The sequence below is a fragment of the Lottia gigantea genome (genome assembly GCF_000327385.1).
Source record: "Lottia gigantea unplaced genomic scaffold LOTGIsca_10, whole genome shotgun sequence".
Lineage (NCBI taxonomy): Eukaryota > Metazoa > Mollusca > Gastropoda > Lottiidae > Lottia > Lottia gigantea.
Window position 1 is genome coordinate 3,289,418 of NW_008706747.1, and position 17,392 is coordinate 3,306,809.

Consider the following 17,392-nt stretch of genomic DNA (forward strand, 5'->3'; position numbering starts at 1 on the left):
CGTCCTAGATTTCTGCTCGAATTTGGACATGTAATTTGCCAACAGAAATTTTGCAAAGACATTACAGTATTAGTCTAAGGCACTAGGCCTACCCTACGGTTAACCTTTAATGATTGTCAGTGCATATCCTTTAATACACGGGGCAGTCGGGGACAGACATTAAGCTTCGAGGGAAATTCCGTCATGAAAAATTTAGATCACTTCTAAGTCTTGTTGAGAAATGCACCGGTAGGAGCAGGCTTTGTGCTGTTTTACGCAAAATCTTACCTATTTAGGCTCCGTCAAGACTTCATACTCAACTTGAAGGACTAAAGGCAAACTGACCCCATCACATTCTCTCAGATTGGGGCTTTCTACCAAACATAAATATAGTACGTCTTGTGTTTCTTCATGGACGCCATGTCATCGCGCCAAAGATAAATTGCACGCGCAAGATGACAAAGGGAGATAACTACAAATCCTTGTAAAATACTCAGACCACAAATTCTAATGCCGGAATTCGTCGAACAGGGAAAATAAACATGAAATAATGATAATAGTTTATTACCGTACGGTAATAGTTTAAGCTACAGAAAGGCCGTTCGATTTCGTTGCCATAGAAAAAAAATCCAAAGACGAAAATGAATAGGCCTAATCTCGATCTCTTTATTTTTGCTTATTAAAATAGTGACAACGACATCCGAAAAGTGAAAGACCACAATAGCCCCCTCTTGATCTACAACCATTATCTCTACATCCATTCGAGGAATAATAACACCCTTCAACCTGAAAGTAATGAAATTATGTGGAGATTTACGTCATATATCTCTACAGTGTCTCATTTTGAGCCGAGGCCCGGGGACTTGACTGGTTTGGGCCTGTGGCGGAGGCCGGTTTACGTCCGAAGGGGGGGGGGGGGGGGGATTTGTTTTTAAGAAAGGAGGAGGGAGGAGGAGGCAAGGGCACAATTGACATTTTACTGAAGATTCGAGTCGGCGACAAAAACGGCTACTATTCCCCGCACTTTAGTAAAAAACTAAAACAAAAACAAAGCCATACCTGATCAACGTTTTGACCCACCATAATCAAAACAAACACTAACAACAAAACGCCTGCTTTCATCATTCTGTTAGACTATGGATTGCTTTACTCTCTTCTTGCTAACAGCAGAACAACTGTTGAATTTAAACATGTAAAGACGCCATCTCTATTTTATTGACCCTTGAGATTCCGGCATTTTGTCGTAAACAGGAACTTGTCACGGTTAGTTTGATATGCCACATAAACTTGTATTTTAGAATGCAATTCACTAACGTAGGCCTACAATGCAATCAAATCGCTGCATTTACAAACTTCTGTTTTACAAGAAAAGTGGCTATTGCAGTCAAGGTATAAGTTTGTAATAGCTTGACATTGTGAAGATATGTTAGGTGGTGTCTGATGTTTCTATAAACAGACAATAGTATACAGTGGACCACTCTCTCGAATGTAACCCAGAGTTAGATGCTTACGAACTTTGTCTTATACCTTGACTGCAATTGCCATCTTACTTGTATCATGGAATACAGTGATTTGATTTGATTGAATTGTATGTCAGTGAATACTATGGTTTTGTGTTCACAGACTTTCTGTCGAGACTCTGATTGGCTGTATTCTTTATTGTACAATCCAATCAAACCCTTTATCTACAAATTTAAATGATACGAGAAAGGAGGCCATTGCAGTCAAGGTATTAGTACAAAGATATACATCAACGTACCTCTTCTGGTTCCCCTTTTGATTTTGTGAATAACAAAAACGAACACATTTTGATACATAATTTAACAACAAAGCAAAACAGGCATGAAACGTTTTCACATTAACCATAATTGAAAAGACATTTTCTTTAGAAATTCCTAAAAATAATCATAACAAGCTTATTTAAAATGAAATGGAGTTTTACGTCCTACCTTTCCACACTATGTAGGATAATGAAGACAGTCAACGCCATGCAGTGCTATGAGATTATTTATTGTTTGATTTCGAATATTGTCCAATCAGCTTTCAATTTACAATATGGACCAGTTATCAAAATATCGTGATTAAAATGCCCCCACCTTAGACAAACTTTATGCCACTCTGCGACTGGGCTTCTCAACCTTTTGCATCTTCAAGAGTACACATATAACATGATGTTTATTTCATTTTACCCGTCTTCATTAGCCCACATGGTGCAGAAAAGTAGGACGTAAAACTCCATTCCTTTCCTTTTTCCTTTTTATTTCATTTTATATCGTGTTTAGTTGGCCAATAGGATTGTTGACCTAGCATCTCTTTCAGAGAGTCCACAAAGTAATTCAAGCTTATTGGGTATTTATTGTTTGTCAACTTAACATACCTTTCAGAGAGTCCACACAACTGATAATGTCAACTTGGCATCTCTTTCAGAGAGTTCACAAAACTAATAATGTTAGCTTGGTATTTGGGTTTGTCAACTTTACATAGAGAGTCCAAAGCTAATAATTATTATACAGTATTTAGATTGTCAACTCAGTATCTATTTCAGAGAGTCCACATAGCTAATAATGTATATTTAGTATTTAGATTGTCAACTCAGCATCCCTTTCAGAAAGTCCACATGACTAATAATGTTTATTTAGGACATTTGGTAACTGGGTTTGTCAAATTTACATCCCTTGTTTCTTTTTTATCCTCTTGGCACCCCTTTCAGAGAGCCCACATAGTTAATAAAGTTTATTTGGTATATATCCTCTTGGCACCCCTTTCAGAGAGTCCACATAGCTAATAAAATATATTTCACATGTACAGTACATTTAAAAGGCTTGGATGAAAATGATGATAAAATTTATATGTCTGTTCCCTTTCAACATACCACTGGATTTCATTCACAAAAAAAAACAAAACAAAAATAAAAACACTTTTAGCAAATCCACGCCCTAATTCTACAAATTACAAATCATCTTTTAACCAATTTTATATTTATACACAATTGGGTAATATAATTCAAAATGCAATCCTATTTAATTTGTTTCATTTATATTGTATGGGATATTTCATTCATTCTTGAAAGTGATTCTGAATTTTGTTCTCATTTTTCAAGTTAGTTATGTGACCACACAAAACACCCCTTATTTTGAAAATGAACTTATCTCGTACATCTTTAATAGGTGTCATACTAGTTAAAAAAATGTAAGTGTGGAAGAGTTGATACAAAAAAAAGGGGGTGTCAACCATATCTTGTATAATTTACAGCCTTCATGCGTTCAAATCACATTTTCACAAAGTTTAATTTTCTTGCAGCACTATTGTTCTTTATCCAGTCAAATTCGTGTATCCGCAAAAATTCCATCTTCGTTCTATGGATGCGCCAATGCCATGAACGATCTGCTTAAACAGCATGGGGAATCTTTCCAAGAGATCTTCCACTTCTCGCGGCTTGACAATTTCAAGCTGATTCAGATAGGACCATAGGTAATCCACCGTGGCTCCAAATGGATGAACGTGCAAGAAACAACAAATTAAACCTGAAAAACAAAGACAAAAAGTTACACAAAATTTATCATAATCTTTACTTTGAAACCTTGGCCAGTGCTTTTATGAGTCTAAGCTCTCATCATTATCTAACACAAAATGGCTGACTTATATCAAACCTTCACAATGACAAATTGTGGACTAGGACTTAGACAGCCCAAAAATAACAAATTAAATACGCCGCTGTTGGCAGTATATTAGTGGAAGAAATCACCACAAAATGAAGATGCTTACCCCATAAAGTATAATATAATATTTCATCATAAATCTTTACTTTGTGACCTAAGCCAGTGCTTTTATGACACTATGTTCTCATCATCATCTATGGCCATGACCCAAACTTAATGCTTAACAACGCCACTGTTGGCAGTAAATTGGTCGAAGGAATCGCCACAAAATGAAGATGCTTACCCAATAATTTTGCTTCTTTAGGATTCAAATTAATTCCAGAACTGGTGACAGTGGACTCTCCGAGATCAGTGGGCACTTTAAATACAGGGATGATCTCCACCGCCATTTCCTTTCCAAAAGACTGACTCAATGGTACCACAGATGTAGTGTCATTAACCTCTTCTACTATGGGAAGGTCCTCGTCATCTTTAATGGTGATCACATCTGCTTCCTCTTCAGCTTCTTTGGAGTCGTCTTTCTTGGATGCCACATGATCATCTTCAGTAATGGTAATCTTGCTGTCTTTAGATGGTGGGACTGGTTTTTGGGAGGCGATGTGTTTTTGAGCTGTTAGTAATTGCTGAAATAAAGAATATAACTTTAACTAATCACGAGGCTTAGGAAGGTGACTTTCTAGTCAGACGTCTGTGGTTCCTGCAACTTTTTCTGTGTATCGGGAACACTGATAGCATCAATTTACACCATTTCAAAATTCAGTCAGACGTCTGTGGTTCCTGCAACTTTTTCTGTGTATCGGTAACACTGATAGCATCAATTTACACCATTTCAAAATTCAGTCAGACGTCTGTGGTTCCTGCAATTCCTCTAAAACTAACAATGTCTTTTATGACATCTCTATTGCAAAAATCTGCTAAAAATATCTTTGAGCCTCTGTGAGAGAAGATCCTGGGTTGGCTTTAAACCATCACCTACCTGTTGTAAGGCTTGTAAAGTGTTCTGTAAGGCTTTGACTTGAGTTAGGGAATCTTGTTTGATTAAATCTATTTCATTCTTATAACCTTCTAGTTGGCACTTCAACGAGTCATTCTCTTCCCTTAAACTCTGGACGACATCACTTCCTGTTGGCAAATAATTAAAAAAATGGATGAAAAGGAATTAAAATTGAGGATGACTGGCTATATATGCTCAGGTAGAAATATCTGATTTCAAATCAAATTTTTTAGTCAGATGTCTGTGGTTCCTGCAATTCCACTAAAACTAAATGTTTGAAAAACCTCTTTACAATCCCTTTAAGCATTTGGTTTTGGTAGCTCAGCAGAACAGTATTTTTCTGTGATTCAAATGACTCAAAAGGTGTAATACCTGATCCAGAATCCAAGCGTTTACGTTTAACAGGTGCTCCTTCAGCATCAGCTTTATCAGCAGCCTCTGGCTTGTCCCCTTCTACCTCTGTATCTTCCTGGTCTGATAGATCCATCTCATCTTCTTCCCTTTCATTCAGGAATTCTTCCTGCTGGTTTATGTGGATCTCCTGGAAGAAGGTTTGGAATTGGAATGCAAAATCAAGACAAATTAGTCAAGTAATGTAAAAGGGAAATAATTTTGTTGAGAATGTCCATCTGTAAAGAAAGGATTATTATGTAAAACTCTGGTAATGCAGAAAAAATCTACCAAAATGTAAATTCGAGGCCATTTCTGTGACATTTTGCTATGAACTTTTGACTTCTGTAAAGCAAAATACTACAGACTTTCAGTTCTAAGTGGTGCAAAGGACAAGATAATTTTCATAGTTTTGGAAGTCTCTGATAGGTTTGAGTCAAGAACTTGTTACCTAAAAAATCTCAAGGCCCAAGTTTCATCCTGGCATGTCCAAAGTAAAATTGTAAACTTCATCAAAAGATTTTTCAAGATATGCATCAAATTAGGACCAAAAAAGTCTCAGAAATGACCTCAAATTTAAAAATCAAACAAATATTAGAGTAGTAAAACAATATTGGCATTCATAGATGCCTGGACGTAGCAAATCCTTGCTAAAAGTGTCTCCATCTCGTTCAGACTATTATTGTACTCGAAACATATTACCTTAAGCTAGACCTCCATTTTGAATCCATTTAGCCTTGATTTTCCAGCTCATTTTCCGTGTTTTCTGTTACCTCTTTCGTTAGTCCTCAATGACAGAGACTACTGGTTCTATGTTCAAGGAAGCACAACAAAGCTAAGCAATTCTAGATGGATATTTTGACTTGAACACGGACATATTGACACATATTTAGCAAAGCGTACCATACCCCACAGTCCTCGGCATATTTCTGACTTTCCATTCTTTCATTCAAGCACTTACCTTGTATTCAAGAAAACTGCAGCATTTTTTTATGGTGCTTTCTTTTTGAGCCTCATTGGAATATTTGAGGAAAAAGTTCCATGCAAAGATTCACTCTTAACACCACATTTCTTCCATTTTTTTACAGCATCTATTTGCATGAATTTTGAATTTGCACTATGGCATCAATGGTTCAAAAGAGTTAGCATGCTCTGCTTGCTTTTAATAGTGGAACTCAAATTCTCAAATTTTGGTCTTTGACTCAAAGAGTTTCATTAGCTATTTAGTGGATCGGTTTCCATCAGTTCTGAATTTAGTTTAATCATTCACTGGCACCAGTGTTCAAGAAGAGTAAGCATTCTCTGCTTGGCTAAAGAAACCTGCCTAAATGCTTCTTGACTTTCGCTTAAGAGTTAAAGTTTTAATCTGCAGTTTTCTTGATTCAACAGACAAGCAAGTCTCATCTCAGGGCAACAAGATTGAAAAAAATCCTTTTCTAAAGTCAAAAGATCTAATTCCACCAAGCTGCATCTAAGATATGACTTTTCTGATCTTTCTAAAATACTGAAGCACACACACACAATCTACCACCTCACCCATATTGTTACAGAGAAAAAAAAAGGTCAAAAAATCATTTCTGAAAGAGAAATATGTGTTTGCCTGTGAACCAGAAACAATTAACGTACCATAACTGTTCAAGTGGATAATGAACTGGTCCATACACTATTGCCAAAAGGATAAGATTCTTGTTGATTATTTTCAAAATGATTATTAAAAGAGTATGTAATAAAAATCCGTACAAGCAAGACAATTCCATTAAGCGAAATCTCGTCCAAAGAATGCCAAATTAATAGTAATAGTGCTATAGTAGTGGACTCCTCTAGCGAGAAGTACCATCAAGTGTTTGGAAAGAAGAAAGCATGGTCTGCTTCACATGCGACACCTGTTAAGTGTTCCCAATAACACTTATAGATGTTTACTTTGAGTCAATCAACCTATCTAAATTATTAATTGTTTCTGAGTCCACAGTAGATGACTCTTTGACCACAGGACCTACCTTGGCTTGCTTGTTCCAGAGTTCAATACTCTTTCTCTGTGCCTTGGAAAAATGATCCCAACATCTCTGTTTTGATGCAGCAGCAAATATCTTGTCAATTTGATCAACTTGAAGAAATGAATGTCCCAAAATAAGAATTCAAAACAAAGGAAACATATGAAGAAGAAGGCGCATGTATCTAGATCAAAAATTGGGTGAACACTGCTCTAGACTCTTCTGACTACATCCAAACACATCTTCACTATGTCAAGATATTACAAACTTCGTCTTATACATCTTCCCAATGTCAAGATATTACAAACTCAACAGGAAGACTAGCTACGATATCGTATCTTTTACAATCTATCTGTCCAGGACTGTGATTGGCTAATCTCTAGCATACAATCCAATCAAAAATGTACATTTACAAACTTAAAACATGAAAGGTGCCTAATGATGTCAAGGTATTAGACAGAGTTTATAGTAAATTGACATTGTGATAATGAAGTGAACAAAACGCTTCTAACTTCATCCAAAGACATCTTCACAATCCATTACCAACTTGGTCTAATACCTTGACATCAATAGGCACTTATCTTGTATCACTGAAGTTTGTTATTTGATTGGATTGTACGCTAGTGAATACAGCCATTCAAAGCCCTCAACAGAAAGACTGTATCCTATACAACTTGTTTGTTAGTCTTTCTGAGGCGGAATTTGGCTGAATTTGCAAGCATGTTTTCCAAACAATCCTCTGCTACAAGAAAAGTATCAACTGGTGTCAAGGTATAAGACGAAGTTCGTAATACCCTGACATTGTGAAGATGTTTCAAAGACTACTTCTGACTTACTGAACCATCTGACTGAAGAAATAAGAAGATGACAAACCTGTTCCTGTCAAAGTTAAAATAAGTTAATGTATCATGGTTAAATCATTCAAAGTAATGTACTAACCACATGGAGAAACTCATAGTTGAAACAGATATGGGTTTTTCATTTCAGAAACTGAAACAAGTTGTTCAATTGTTCACCATTAAAGATTTTCAGACTACAAAATTTTGATTCTGTTTTTCAGCATTTACCTCAAAAGAAGATAGAATGATGAAGAAGAAACTTTGCATTGTTTACTTCAAAATTCTACATTCTCTATGATTTCAACTCACTGGAGTATTCCAGTTGTATTAACATATAAGAAGGATGAACAAAATAGGATTTGTATGGCTTTTCACATGGCTAAGAGTTTCTAACCAAGACCTACACCCAATTTCTTTAACATTAAGTAAAAACTTCAGATATTGACCACGGAAAAGGTATTTTCAATAAAAATTGATTTAAAAACGTGGTTTTGGCAGTTTTATGATCAGGCTTCTACATTTGTTTTAGGGTATCAATTGACTTTGGGAGTTACACTTTGATAAATCGAAGTCTACCTCCAGGGTTTTTCTATCTAAAAGTGCAAGCCTCATTTAAAATCACCAGACAATACAATAAGTTATGGACTTTGCAACATATAAGGCAGAATATACTTTTGCAGCCAACATTTATGCCCAAACCAAAATGAAATATGAAGCTTTAGTTATGATACTGCCATGATCCAAACAACTAGGGAATAAAATTAATATTGTATACATAGACTATTCAAAAATATTCACCCCCACCCCCCCAATCCCCAAAAAAGAACCACCCATCAGCTGTCCAAGTTGTATAAACCAACAATTCATGAACAAAACTGAATCTCCTGGACATTATTAGTATCTAAGATGGCTAGGATTAATTTAATTTGGACAACATATACTGTGTGAACCCTCTAGATGTTGATCTATCTCATGAACACCATCTACCTGTATCTTATTTACTTTACTTTATTTATTATTTACTGGAGAAAAACATCACAGAATAAATAAAACATGACTGAACACTGTTAGAAAATGTATCTTATTTAACCCCATCTTCACAATGTCTCTCTTTCTTATAGGGAAGGATCGAAATAATCGATTATCGTCACTAGGAATTTATAATTTTATACCCATTTTTGGTCTGAATTCAGAATCAAGACAGATTTTGACAGTCGAGCTGGGTTACATTGGTTATCTCTGCCATAAGAAATAATACGCGCATCTAATGGGTATCCAAATCTTTTCTGATATTTCTCATGAAAACAAGCTCTTACCTGTTCCAACTTGAATTTTCTCCACATGTTTAAAATTTAGGAATTATTTATAAAACTCAGAACTTGTATTTTAGTAGGTTATACAGATAGTTGTTTTTATAGAAGAGATTTCAAGCAAAAAGTTGACATCTAAATTTTTGGCTATTTTTATCAGATTTGTACTGGTTGATAGCCACCAGCCTTGATAACATGGGATCTTGGGATAACCTTTGAAAATGGCTTGAAATCTCTTACTTATCTCTTACTTTTAGAGTCAGAATTTTGCTCCAATTTTATTCATTTTTTTTCCAAAAAAAAAAAGACAGACTTTGAAAAAAAAATTCTTAGATTTACTTACATTGTTTTAAGATACTTTCAATTTGTTGACGGAATGTTAGTTTGGCTCGCTGAAGATCTTCTTCGAATTGCTGTTTCTCGTTCAGCAGGCATCGGACGTGTGAATTGGAGGCTTGAATCATGCTGAAGAACATATTGGATGTACGACGGACGCAGTCTCCTCTTTCTAACCATGTGACTAGAGTAATGGACGCTTTGATGAAATTTTCATCACCTGGAAAAAAATAAAACACAGGGGTGTTAGTTCAAAACCTTAGAAATGAAATGAAAACTGGGCAGAATGGTGCAGTGTGCAATGAGGGAAATTTCGCCAAGACAGAGTCATAAGCATATTCTTTGGGATTTTGAACATGGAAGCAATCTGAACAAGACCTACTTTTTAACTGGTCCAACACGACCGAGGCTTCATGATCATTGAAATGTGTAACTGGTGGTGGGCTAGGTCCTCGAAGTCTGGCTTCCTCAACAGACATCCGATGTCTCATTTCTCTAGCCAAGGCACGTTGTTGACATTCAAATTCATACTGGTCGTCCCTGGCTACTGCGTAATCCACATGGATTCGTCCAGTGTTAGGTTTATCATCCTTATTTTCTATTTTCATTCTATAACCTACAAAAAAAAAAGATAAAATTTCAGTTGCTGCAGATGGATAGACAAAGAGTTGCTATTAAGTTTAATTTAAAAATTCTTGGCACTGCCAATCTCACCCTCTCCCCCCTTGAACATACCCCTTCCAATTCCCATCCCCGAGGCCCAAAAAAGGGAGTCACTCACCAGAAATAAATAGAGCTCTATCAGCACTGTCCATCATCTGAAATCTGATATGAGCAAAGTTCTTCTTGCTGAGGCGTACACTAATGATTGGTCCACAACTATCAAAGACCTCTGTCAATATCTCTTCAGTCGCTGTGTCTGGTAACCCCCCTATAAAAATCGTCCGACATCCAGGTGGTCTTTCTCTGTGTGTTCTTGGAGGTGTGCCTGAAATCAGATGCAGGCACAATGAATGAAAGATTGTATCAAGAGTTACAGCCATGGCCTGGTGTCTCAGAATTTTTTACAATGAATTTTTTGTCAGTGTAAAATTTTACATCTCTGTTGGTGTGTGCAAGTGACACTGAATAAGTCATCTTTTCATTGGTCATTATTCCAGTTGACCCAGCTGTAAATGGGCAAGGATGATCCATGAAAGATCACTGGCAAGAAGTTTGGCTAAGGACCAGCTGGTAGAAAGGATCCTTGTGAACCTTTTATCCTTGTAAACAATATGTGCTCCTTTTTTTTGTTTCAATGGCAGCAGTTGAAGAGGCAGCAGTTAAAGAAGTACCAGAAAATATTTATAACAGGCTTACCTGGAGGAGGGGGGTAAAGAGAACAGCTTTTTAAGTTGATAATATCCCTCTGTATTGGTAGTGAGGGGTCAATACCAGGTCCAACTGGGCCCATATAACCTCCATACTGAAATACAGAAACATCAAATCATAGAATACAGGATTAATTCATTCACTATTACAGATAACATCACGTTATTGGTAAGTTCTGCAAACAAAAATGCCAAAGCCTGAAATAGGCAGAGCTTTTTTTTAAATTTTCGGATTTTAATTCTGAAAAGTGATCTGGATAGCCGAAATTTAACTCGTGCAGGTGAAGAATAAAAACAAGCAAAAAAATAAAATGTAGTCATATTGTAAGCTTAGAATTTAGTCATTAATCAAAATCAATTTCAAGATATTTTTACCTGTCCCATTTGTCCCATCATTTGTCCCATCTGTCCCATCATCATCATATTCGGGTCATGTCCCATCATGGGTGAAGGGTAACCCAAACTTGGGTACCCCATTGATCCCATGGGCATCATACCACTAGTCATGGCACTGCTGGTCATGGCACCGCCTGTCATTGCCCCACCGGTCATGGCATTGCTCTGCATGGCACCCCCTGTCATTCCTTGTGTCATGCTACTTCCTACCATGGAGGTAGCTGAATTATCTTGACTTGTGGTACTAGTGGGGATTTCTTCTGAAATGAAACAATAATTTAAAGGGACAGGTTTGACATTTTGATTTGAGTCTTGAATATATATAAATAATAGTCTTCAGAAGTATTAGAAATGTACGAAATCGGATAATTTCTTAAAAAATATCTGAAACCAGGAATTTCACTTTCTATTTCTATAGATGTCTATTCTATATATGGAAGAGTCTCGAGAATTGACGAGTCATCATTTTAAACTTTCAAAAGCGGATATTTCTGGACACACATAGATTTGAAGGCTAAAATTTCAACAGTGAACTATAAACACTATTTTTGATTGGATTAGCTAAAAAATTAATGAGACTGAGAATTAGGTATGATTGGTCTAACAGTTAGTGATAGTGTACCTTTAAGAGTGTTATGAATGAAAAAAGACTAATATAACTTACCTTTTCTATCTTCTGTAATCAATGGTTTACCTTTATTAGGGTTAAACATTAGAGGCATGTTATTCATCGCTGGATTTAAACCTTGCTGTGGTAGACGTAGACCACCTAAAAATATACAATGACATATTTTACAATTTTTTTTACAGATAATCCATTTAACATGGATCACTATCGAGATCGGATGTGAAAGGTTTCTCAACATTAAAAGCTGGGGTGGCTCAGTCAATAAGACGCTTGCTTAATTCAGGTTTTTTTCCTGGCTTGGATGGATTAAATTCTGCTAGAATAAACATAACCACCTTAAATAAAATGACATATTTTATAATATGAAGATATCACATTGTGATTGATGTGAATGGCTGGTGGCCAACAAGAGCCCTGATGGCTCAATATATCAGCTGAGCTTTCTTCAATAAAATTTTTAGTTCCAGCATAGGCCGAGATGGTGGATTTTAATGATGAAGGTTTAAGGTCTGACATGTCAGACATGTAAAACCATCTAGTTATTCCCCATAGAGAAAAAATTCCCTCACTGCACACCACAAAGCTACACGTATACAAGTTTTAGAGCTAATTTGATTCGTCTTCACAGGATGTAAACAGACAATGAAACAAACAAAATAGTCTTAGAACTAAATTTTCCGATTTGGTCTACTTTACTTTTTACATAATCAATGGAGGCTGGCATCTCCTTGTTTAAAATAGATATTGATCTGTTTATAAATAGCTATTTGACCTATTTATCTTAATCAAATCTACCTTAAGGTGCTATGCCCCTATAAATAATATCACCAACAATTCATACACCACTTGCACTACAAATGGTAAAGTATTTCTTAAGTGGCTATACCCATTTAATCAATACTACCACCTATTCATACACCCTAGTAAATGGTAAATTTAATTCTTAAGTGGCTATACACCTTTAAACAATTAATGCATCACATTTAATGGGGGGAATTTATTTTCCCAGTGGTTATACCCTTTTAAGTCATTCATAGCACCAAATGCAGTATTCTGAAGTGGCTATGCCCCTTAAAACAATTTTTACACCCAAATGCGTACACTTTTCTGAATGGCAACAATAATTCTAAAGTGGTTATACACCTTTAAGCAACTCAAAATGCACTATTCTCAGAGTGACTATGCCTCTTTAAACAATAGCTACCAACAATTCAAACTCCCTACTGAAAGGCAAGTTATTTCTCAATTGGCTATGCCACTTTAAACAATATTTACAACCAATGCCTACACCTCTAGTAAATAGCAAGTTTATTTTCCATGAGACAATTCTACTTTAAACAATATTTACCTACAAATCATACAACCTACTGAATGGCAAGTTTATTTTTAACAAGGTTTATATCAAATGTTATAGAAACAAATATAGAACAATGTTGTATTGACCGAAGGGCCACGAAAATAAATAAAGCAAGAAAATACTCCAAATACAGAATCTTAATCAATTAAACAAACACCTCACTACCTTTCAAATCAGGTTAAGATTCAAGCTCCTGTGTAAAAAAATTATTATTAAGTTTGTTAATCAAGTAAGCACATTCTACATCAAAGGGTGAGCTTGGATCGACTAAGCCAGTCAAAGCAATTCAATTAATAGATGGGGTCGAGGATAATTTTGATTGGTTACAACTAGTGCTGAGTATCGTCAATCATGTCATGATACGATATGTATCGCGATACAAGGGTCATGATATGATACATATTGCGATACAAGGGTCATGATATGATACATATTGCAATATGGGGCAATGGGATAAAAATTAACATTTTATCTCTAAAGTTTCTATATATATTAATTCATAACTTTATAACTGTGATATTTGGTAATATAGTTGATAGAAGTGGTTAGTGTCCACTGTCTTATAAATAGTTTCTAACAATTTCAGTGAAAAAAATTGTTATATCATAAACCAACCCACATTTTTTTTTATGTAATGAGAGGTATCATCAAATATTGATACACGACATTGCGATACAATATGCAATCGTGACCCTTGTATCGCAATACATATCATATCGTGAACCTTGTATCGCAATACATATATTAGGCCAGTGCTTGCAATGAGACTCATCTCTTGTCACTTTTATTTAACATTTCATTGACTAGATGAACTACGGTACTTTCAATTTTAATTGATACCATTTCCCCCAATAAAATTTTCCCCCTTCCCTTCCCCTTTCCTCATCTTCACGAGAGACGACACAGGACACCTACCTGTTTCTAAGGCCACAGCAAGCATACTGGCAATGTTAGGATTCATGGAGAAAATAATGCACAAAATGTCCTTCAAATATCCAAAATTATTCTCTTCTACTCCATTATTTTCACAACACACCTTAGAAATTATTTCTTAGGTCTACTAATTTCTACTCCATTATTTTTGTAATCAATAAAGGTCTGTTTATAATCCTTTGATCTCTAACAAAGACAAAGATTTAGAAAAGTTGCAGACGTACAATAGGCCTGCAGTGAATTATTTGTCCAAGACTACAAAACTGAAATTTACAATTAATTCAGTAACAATTTTCCGTAAAATAAAGTTACCTGAATCACCAAAAACTAAATTTTCAGTGATTAAATGTTCGCAACATAATTTTTGATTTTCACTTGTTGACGGCAAGAGATGAAAAACTGCAGACGCACAAAATGTACCAGGATCGCAGCAACGACTACACGAAACCACAAAGACAAATTTTATGAAAACAACACACACAAGTACACGATTCCCAATCGAACGAAGAAAATGTCTGAAATGGCTATTTCACCACAAAACTATCTCTGTCTACAAATCCAATCGATTAAAAATCTCGCCAGTCCAACAACTAACGAAAAAAGATTTTTACGTAAACTACAAAAAGACATAGACACGTCAAAAAATAGATTTCACGTCTGGTTTTCGAGAGTTTTATTGTTCTGTCGGCTGCGTTGTTGATCTTGCCAGAAACTAGTTACATAGTGAAAGACACAATAAACATCGTGAAGCTGGACAAACAAGTCTATTTATGTTTAGTCTACTAGGTAATCAAGTCTATTTGTCTCTATCTTTATCCTCCAATAGGATGAAATCTACCTTACGAACAAACATTACCGAAGATTCGGGGATATTTTCTACTGAAAAACAATGAATGTGTCGTCGCTTTTCTGCATTTTTAACACAACTTAAAACCAAAAGATGCAGCAACGATTAAATGCGTAAAAATTGTGCAGTTTGCCACTCTTCTTTATCATTCGCACTTAGACTCTGATAGCTATTTTTCTGGTTTAATAAGACAAAAAACCAAGGCCCTGTGTGCTTTAAGCCGTTGCACACTGCATGGTGTGAATTCCTCATTAACCCAATAAGGTGCAGAAAAGTAGGACATAAAACTCCATTAATGAAAGATAATTATCAACTAGAAACCTGGCCTTCTTTCAAAAAAATTTGATAATAATCTTTACTAAAGATTTTTGCATTGTCAAAGTTATTCTATTTAGAAATCAAAGTTTTGTCCTTAAACCGGCAAAAATATCAAGCAATACAAATGTCAGCCATGGCCAAAGAAAAGGACAAAAATGGCATCCAATGATCCTCAAATGGTTTATTTTTGACAGTAAACAAGACGAACTCAAACCACTAAAACACACCCCCAGAACTATTTTGTCCCTGAGCATTTAGGAATGTCATCGACTGTTTAATGAGGGATTAAGTTTTATATTACTACGCCAGTTTACCCGATTACAATTTCAGCTATCTAAATGTTGGCGGGCATGTTTGTTCCTGAAGTGATACAAGGGATTATGGGAGAGTGAAACATATAGCCCGTATTGGGTAAACAGTGGAGAGAAACAAAGGAAGTTTGTTAGATTTAGACTAAATAAATGATTGGTGTATCTTTATTTTACCCCAGACACAGGGCTGGGTGATATACCGGTATCAGGATAAATACTTGTAGAGGAATTTATAACGTTAGTCACTTGATCAAAATATATCGAAATATCGCTATTGGTGTGAAAATATAGTCAAATTTTTATCCAAAAGAGATCATCTGAAAAAAGTACTATAGAAGATCATCCTTAGATTAAAAAAAATAATAAATAATAATAAAACAATAAATATTTATTACCAAGCTGGTCACATCTGTGCTATAAAATACAGCTAGATTAAAGATGGCTTTCTCTTAAAAAATTAATCTCATCTGGTCTTTACAATGTCAAGCTATTTTGAACTTCCTACTTATACCTTGACTGCAATTGGCACTTTTTCTTGTATCACGAGATGCAGCGAATTTATTGGATTTCATGCTAGCGATTACAGTCAATCCCAGCTCTAGACAGAAAGGCTGTTGCATTATGGCATATTATTTACAGACTTTCTGTGGAGGCTAACGATTGGCTGTATTCACTAACGTACAATCCAATCAAATTGTTTCATTTACAAACTTCCAGAATGCAAGAAAGGTGATTAAGATTATTTTCATAAAGTTTCTATAAACAATATGCAAATCTTAATTGATCTTTCCGGGATTATCTGTACCCATTTACAGCTGGGTCATCTGGAATTATGAGTGAAGATGACTTATTCTAGGTCATTAGACTTTCGCATGCTGAAACCAAGCAAATGACGTCATGTAAAGAACCGATACTCTAACCAACTGTGCTATAGAACCTCACAAATTTATTTGATGCTTATGAATTGCCATTTTGATTCTGGAGGCACCCATCTTTAAATTAAGTTATAGACCCCATCAAGCAGTTATTGAATGACAAGTTATAGTAATAATTCAGTGGATAAATCATTTTGAACATGGGTGAGGACATTTTTTTTATGTTGCTGAAGTTTTAAATCAAATGAAAAAGGTCTACTGCTGGCTGTAGCGTGTATGTATGCTTCCACATAGGTTTTGTTTTGTTTTGTTTAAATGTACACAAGCAGAAAACTAGTGAATATCATATGAGCACCATGCTATTTAGATAAAGTAAACCAGGGTCCAATCATATTCAGTGACAAGACATTCTTTCTGTTTTCTTCTAGACCACCTTAAAGTTGACTGATTGATTGTTAAGCTTATATCTGTTCTGTACTTCGGTCTGTTAGTAAGCACTACACCTACGTTTTCGACTACCCCCCACCCCCTTCCTTTTTTGTTTACAATTTGAAAGCTGAAAATTCAAGACTTCTTCTGCAAATCGGAAGCTCCCAAAAAAACGAGGACTAAATCATTACCTTCCATTATATTCATTTGTACTTCTGAGCCCAAATTTTCAACATTTAATTCTCAAATTAATGCAAAAATCATCAAAATAAGACCTTTCTCTTCTTTTCTTTTCACCTTTTTGAAATTGTGTTTCTTTCTTGCATTTAGTGTCAATAATATTTGATTATCCAAACCAATGTCTTCTGTGCTTCAATGAAATAATAAGACTGGAAGAACTAAACTAAAAACGAATTCATCAAACGAAACT

General features: G+C 35.4%; 1 protein-coding gene across 1 annotated transcript; it reads right to left on the reverse strand.

Moving 5' to 3' along the window:
* Positions 1 to 2,758: 2,758 nt before the first annotated feature.
* LOTGIDRAFT_184925 (hypothetical protein) lies at positions 2,759 to 10,951 on the reverse strand (the record flags this gene model as incomplete). Its single annotated transcript, XM_009046210.1, has 9 exons — positions 2,759 to 3,503; positions 3,922 to 4,195; positions 4,615 to 4,743; positions 5,036 to 5,173; positions 7,020 to 7,126; positions 9,506 to 9,718; positions 9,881 to 10,114; positions 10,280 to 10,486; positions 10,858 to 10,951. 9 exons carry the CDS (start codon positions 10,949 to 10,951, stop codon positions 3,292 to 3,294), a joined length of 1,608 nt encoding a protein of 535 aa, XP_009044458.1. The 3' UTR covers positions 2,759 to 3,291.
* Between the last annotated feature and the right edge of the window lie 6,441 nt (positions 10,952 to 17,392).